Below are 7,500 nucleotides of genomic sequence, written 5' to 3'. Positions count from 1 at the left end.
ATTTGGTATATATACTTCAAATCCAACTCTTTTAGAAAATACCGGTTACCATGCAAAATTTCAAGATTGCGGCCCCAAAATCCAGGATGTCCACCCCATTTTTTTATAACTCGAAATACATCTAATTTATGCCCCATAAATATACCAAAATTGAATATAAAGCTGGGAATTGCGAATATTTTGGTACCAAGTGCAGGTCTGTATTTATTACTTTTGAGATACAGCATATAGGTACGTTCACAGAGCAAAAAGTTTGAACCATTAAATTAGGTAATATGAATAGTTTCTTTTTTGTCAATAGGGCTATAACAAAATTCTAAAAGAAAGGTGGCGCTCAAAATGGCTGCCAGTTAATTGAAGTAGTCATAGCTTAGCAACTATGAAATATTAATTTTTGGTATGCAAACGTTTTTTGGTCCGTGAATCCAATGGGGTTAACACAATACAGATATTATATGTTGATAAAAGCATACAGATACAATAGAGTGTCAGCACATAAACAATAATGCTCTTACGAGGAGGCGGGCAGCTGCACTTTCGTCCACGTCAGATATGCAGCAGAACACGGTATCTAATCCATTATGATCAAGGGAAATCACACATGTCTTAGCACTAAGTGTCTCCGCCGCTCTTCAAGAATATGAGCTACAGCAAATATGGGTTGTATTTGTGACCTATTGCACTATATTGGCCCGGAGAAGATCAAAGGCCTTTACAGGATGTGACACCGTGTCACAACAAAGGCAAAAAAACTACTTAGCAGACATGAGACGTATGTCCAGGGGCCTCGCCTGTATTCTCCAAACTGGGTATTTACCTTCCCACAGAGGAGGATTGTGACCTAGAGAAGTTTGCCATCCCAATGTAAGACAGATCAGCACATCTGCTACTGTGGATGAGACCAGGCTGGACATGTTTGCCAGAAATCATGGGCCTCATGAGTGAATCCCACCAATCAGAGCAGCTCTACACCAGATGTGCTGCCTGGCTGTGTGTGGCCCCAGGTAATCCTGTGTCAGCCAGAAACAGAGGACCCTGCAGACTGGGAATAGCAGAAGGTTGGCAAGGAATGGCTAGTCTTCTGGACGGCCAACTCTCCAACAGCCAAGACTTGCCAAGAGCTCGCCAAATGTGGTTGTAAAACCGGCTGTCGTAGGAGGTGCAAGGGCTACAAACTGGGTCTTCCATGTACAGTTATGTGCAGCTGCGTATGTGAGGCATAACTCTACACTCTTGTGGTCTTATTTTTGGGGGGACTGAACTGTTCTGTAACAGTTTCATTTATGTCATCAATATGTTGGACATTCTTTGAGTTTTTACAGTATGAAACTGGGTCACACTTGCAGTACGTTTTTTATGTAAATTTGCACACGTTTTCTTGCAGACATTTCCAACGAAACCTTTAATACAGGTAACCTTTTCGGTTACAGAAACGGGTACATGAAATTTTCTGACTCGAACAAAGTTCATTTGGCATGTCATATCTCCAGAACTGTAACATATACAGACCGAAAATGCTTACAATACACAAATTTCTATCCAGTTTTAATACATTTGTCATTTACGTGATTTAAAACCAACAAATTTCAGGTTACAAATGAAAATCTAAATTTTTTCCCATTTTGGGAGGGACATCTTGGAGTTTGGGGCCGCTTTCTTAAAAATTTGCGCGGCCAGCAGAATTTTTAAAAGAATGGAATCTGAAGAATACTTGTACTAAACTTCATGATTGTATCACCACTTGAACAATTTTTTCACTTATCTGCTAATTTGGTTTTACTTATCACCTTCATGACCGTGCTAAAGATGTATTGTAGAATAGTGTTTACATCCATCTCCATCCGCCAAGAAAAATGTTTTCTAAACTTACTAATGCATTATTTTTGTAATATTTGATTTATATTATATTATATCCTTCTCTTTTTAATCTATTTTATGAGAAACGGTAACCCCTTGACCATTATTACACAACCCATACTTAGAACAGCCTTGGGGCGGGTTTGCGAATGTGATCTTATAATTCACCCTTAACTTTGCCCTAAACTCGAGTCATAGTTTTATATCCCGACAAGGTTGAATTAAAGTCTATATAAATATTTGAAGTGAAATTATTTGAAAATCATATCCTATATAATGGATCTCGTGAAATCAAACGCGGTCTGGAGCAAGTTTACCATACCACAACACGGATTTAAGGAGACAAGCGGTGAGATATTTCTCTACTACATGACCCGTTGACTATACACATGATGGAACGAAGTGTAGTCCCACATAATTCATGTTTAACATGAATAATAAAACTGAATAATCAACAGAATAGTTTACAGTAATCAAACTAAATTATACAACAATTTCTGCTTGACTCTATTGTTGGTTCTAAAATACGCCATATTCTAACATTAAGTTAATATCCTTTGTGTATTTATCTTACCTGGTGGAAGCATGCATAAGAATGCTTGTAATCTCCAATTGCCAACCACAGCACCCAAGAAGAAAGCATAGAGGATTCCTGTTGTCAACATCACTTGAAAACAACTGCCTGCAGAAAATTAGGAAGAAGTACAGTTACATGAATAGAAGAAATGAATGGAAAAAGATGGTAATGGTGAAGATGATAATGATGATGATGATGATGATGATGATAATCATAGTAATAATCATAACATTGATAATGATGAGGATAACAATCGTAGTAATAATAATAATACTAATGCTAATAATAACAACATTAATAGTAACACTAATTCCAAAACAACATGTAGGCCTACTTACCCAAAGCACCCCGTATATTAGCTGATGCAAACTCCCCTATATAAGGAGGGGCAACGGAACACACAATCCCCATACAGACCCCAGTCAATACGCGGCCGGCCATCAAGAGAGCGAAATCGTAGGCTAAGGCTGGAAAGGAGGAGAGAGAGCTTTGTATTAGTAAAATGGTCATCATGATGTTGGCCTTGTTATTGGTATTGTTTGGGTGATTATCGTTGTTATTGTCATTATATTTTTGGTTGATGCTGTTAATGCTGTTATCGTGGTTGTGGTTTATATCATTATTATTATTATCAATGTTATGGTCACTGTTATTCCTACCATCATTATCATTATTATCATCATGGCTATTAAAGTCCCATTAACGTTAACTGTATTCATTATGTTTTTGTTTGTTGTAGGATATCAATATTGCTAATGTTTTAATCACAGTTCTTATCAATCTCATTGATATCACCACGATCACCATTATTATACATTTAATATAAATACGACTATTATTCTCATAATTATCAGGATCATAACATGCGCAGTACTCATTATCATTACTAATGTTATCTTCATAACTATTTCTATTGGCATGGTTAATATCACTGTCATTATTAGAATGAATAATGTCTGTGTTAATATACTTAATGACACATTAATGAACTTGAATACACATGTATCGGTTAAAATGGCAAATGTAATATATGAATATATATCTGTAAACATACAAAACCTACAGAACTTTCATTTTCAAATAACACATTATATATAAATAAATAAATATATATATATATATATATATATATATATATATATATGATTATTTCTTATCTTTCTTTCTATATATGATTTTTCTTTCTTTCTTTCTTTCTTTCTTTTTGTAAAGGCAGATTCACTTACGAGATTGGTGATTAACTTGTGTTGTATATATATATATATGTATATATATATATATATATATATATATATATATATATATATATATATATATATATTTGTATATTTTTTTTTTTTTTCACCAGCGTGTAAAATAATCATTAAATAAATACCCCAGCTACCTTTTGATAATTCCATATTTATAATTATCAATTTGTTCATTACAAAAGAACTGTCATCGCCAACCTGTTGATTTTTAGGAAATGATCATAATCTGACTTTAACTACCCACACAACCCACCAATCATCAACCAGCCCGCGATGAAGGGCGGAGCCACGACAAGGAGTGTGCCACGTCTACCGATGTGATTGGCTGCCAATCCGCCAATCAGACCTCCTACAACCGCCCCCAAGTTAGCAGACGATGCGAACCAACTGGCTTCGGGCGGGGTTATGCGCAGGTCGGAACTCGAGGTGGGCGTGTCTTCCGCGGTCAGTTGGGCGACACAATGCGTGGTGAAGCCTATAACTGACCCAAGGGCCAAGGCTCCCATGGTTGCTGTAAGAAAAGAGACTTTGCAGTTGTTACGTTGTGATATTTTATATGTTGAGTTTGATCAAGGGGTAGAAAGGTGAGGTCAGCTCAGTCCGAGTCCCAAAGTGGACCCGCAGTGCCATAAGGTCAAATGAGTGATGATTTTTTTATTTCGAATTTTTCAACATGTATAGAGAAGGGAACAACAGACAGTAACCACATAGTTATGGACCGTGACAGAAATCAACAATCTGCTCTTAGAGAATGCCGATTCTCGCGCGATATGATTGTATACAGTAGTCCGTCCTTAGAAAATCACGTTTTCTTTATAAAACTTACCTTGCCTACATATAAGTAGAAAACTAAAGAGAGTTGACTTTATTTCTCTGGACCTCGTGTTTGGTAACCCTTTGTGTCAGGATGGTATATCATACATAACATATCCATCGTGATTTTAGTTTATTGATTGACGCATAGATGGCTCCGCAAGTGCTTAGTCATCAAGGCGCCCAACCCATCTCACCTATTAACCCTTTTCCTTAATTTAAGATTTATTTTTATTATTATCGTTATGAGTATTTTGACAACATTACAATAAAAAACAATCAATTTTAATGAAATGAGAAAAGAAAGACAACTCAAGGGTTAAGGAAATCAGGTGAGGTTACGTTTGGCTACTAATCGACTCCTTGGTGGATGACCACTTGTATCGTCATCTGTGAAAAGAACATTAAAGCAAGTGTTAAAGAGTATTAATGCAGTATTATGCGGAAAATACTTAGGTATTATGCAGAAAAAGTGAAGGAAATAGTGGGGAGATGTGGCGAGTTCTGGCATGCAAATTCCTCTCTTTATTCGGCGAAATCGCTAAGAAATTGCAATATTATATAATTGAAAGCCATTATTTAGATTAAAACAAGTTAATTTATCTGCTGATCTTTGGCACAGTATCATAAGCTTTTCAACAAGCCAGAGGAACGTAGTTAAATTTTGCATTAGATTTTGTCACCAAAAAATCGTAAGCGCACCATGTGAAAGAACTAAAAGGAAAAATTAGAAAATTAAAAACACAAGGATGAAAAAATATAGCTGTAGTCAAAAAAATATAATAATTAAAAAAACAAATAAAATTAATAAAAAATTCAAATATTAAGTAGGAAACGAATATTTTTGAAAAATGAGATCAGATCTTACCCGATGCCGTGGTAATATATTGCTGAATTCGTGATGGAGGGTTGGATTCCATTGTGTTTATTGTCATCTCCTTCCGTAGATCATCTGAAATGAATATTGATGTGCTTATACAGAAAAATGTGCATTTAATATTCGTTGTAGACGAATATTAAATGCAAGTAGTGCAAATAGGTTTGCTGTTTGAATGTTTAGCACATACACACACACATACACACACACACACACACACACACACACACACACACACACACACACACACACACACACACACACACACACATATATATATATATATATATATATATATATATATATATATATATATATATATATATATATATATATATATAATCGAAAGAATATGTACAATCGTGCATACATATTCATTTTCGCATCTGCGTATGTGCATATAATATTATATATATATATATATATATATATATATATATATATATATATATATATATAATATATATATATATATATGGAGAGAGAGACAGAGATACAGACAGAAGCATATATATATATATATATAATATATATATATATATATATATATATATATATATATATATATATATATATATATATATATATATATATATATATATATATATATATAAAGATAGCAGATAAGTAGATATAAATAAATATATATGCAGTTTGTGCATTTATGAAAATATATGCATATGTATGTTATAAAAATGTGCATTAGGAATTTCCTCCATTTCCACTGCATGATATTAGTTACGTCGATGAAATATATATTCTTTTTATTATTTTTTTTTTATTATTATTATTCATTCCTCTTGGTGACCTATTCCAATTCTAAGAACGGAAATAATCTATATTTTTAGTGGGAATATCCTATTGCGGTCACTGAACTCAATTACATTTCTGTGTCAAATACAGCGGTGTGGTTAAACTAGTTATTGTCGTTATTCGTCGCAGTAATAGTAGCAGTATTGTGGTAACGATGATAATAATGACAATAAAAATAATGTCATTGTTTTCATCATTATTAATTCATTAGAATTAGTGTTGTTTTACTATTATCATTACTGTCGTTATTCTACTACTATTATTATTGTTGTTATTATTACTGACATTATCATTATTATCGTTATTGTTATCATCCTTATAACTAATATCACTATTATCATGTTTGTCGTCCCTCTGACTACAAAACCTACTGCTACTAGCATTATTACCGTTAGTGCCAGTCCCAAGCCCGGGTAAATAGAAAGGGTTGGCGTCAGGAAGGGCATCCGGCCATAAAAGATATCTGCCAGAACCTGATCAAAGGGCGACCCCATATGGGATAAAGCTAAGAAGAAAAAAATCATTATAAATATTTTTTGTGTGTGTGTTTTCAAAGGCCAACATCATCTCTTTAACAAATTATATAATTGTTGAAACCGTTTTTTTTTATTCATAAAGATTATCTGAGTTTAGAAATCGTCAGAAAATTGTATTTATGATTGAGAAAATTCCTGAATTCAGCGTTTAAGTGATCTAACCTTATCTCTCGGCGGTAAAGCTTTCCCTGCTACATGTCACCTATATTACACATATATGTATTTCTATATTACGTATTATTCCATATTTTATATTATATAGAGATAATCATAGAAAATCACACACACACACACACACACACACACACACACACACACACACACACACACACACACACACACACACATCACACACACACACACACACACACACACACACACACACACACACACATACACACACACATACACACATATATATACTTAGAGAAAGAGAGAGAGGAGCGTACAAATATGTGGGGGTATATTGAGAAAGAGAAAACCAATATATTTTTATGACAAAAAAAAAGGAAAAAAAAATCGTATTTGTCTCCAGTTTCTTTCCTTTTAATTTACAGCCGAAGCATTGTCTAATTTTCTTCATAGTTTAGTTAAGGGGTTTCGATATTGCTTTTCTACGATGAACATATTTGTCGCAATAGAAGAACATCCTGCACAAATGAATATTTACATATTAAGGAATTAGGATTTTTATTAAGAAGAGGAAAAATATATATTTGCATTTCATTAGGAGAAGGAGGTGGTGGAACCCTGCCTTTTTATGCTTATTTCAATCCT

At 33.9% G+C, this 7,500-nt stretch overlaps 1 protein-coding gene across 1 annotated transcript in view; it reads right to left on the bottom strand.

The window, feature by feature from the left end:
* Nucleotides 1-7,500, bottom strand: part of LOC119599124 — a 13,973-nt gene that overhangs the window by 3,932 nt on the left and 2,541 nt on the right. The window contains exons 2-10 of the mRNA XM_037948879.1: nt 5,366-5,449; nt 3,938-4,195; nt 2,773-2,901; nt 2,428-2,539; nt 1,373-1,492; nt 971-1,147; nt 818-889; nt 496-630; nt 50-162 (exon numbers count right to left, since the gene is read on the bottom strand). Of these exons, the coding sequence (XP_037804807.1) occupies nt 50-162; nt 496-630; nt 818-889; nt 971-1,147; nt 1,373-1,492; nt 2,428-2,539; nt 2,773-2,901; nt 3,938-4,195; nt 5,366-5,432 (1,183 nt within the window). The 5' untranslated portion in view covers nt 5,433-5,449. The remainder of the gene's footprint in view (nt 1-49; nt 163-495; nt 631-817; nt 890-970; nt 1,148-1,372; nt 1,493-2,427; nt 2,540-2,772; nt 2,902-3,937; nt 4,196-5,365; nt 5,450-7,500) is intronic.

This window comes from Penaeus monodon, chromosome 42 (genome assembly GCF_015228065.2).
Source record: "Penaeus monodon isolate SGIC_2016 chromosome 42, NSTDA_Pmon_1, whole genome shotgun sequence".
Taxonomy (NCBI): Eukaryota; Metazoa; Arthropoda; class Malacostraca; order Decapoda; family Penaeidae; genus Penaeus; species Penaeus monodon.
This window is presented reverse-complemented; position numbering and strand designations above follow the sequence as displayed.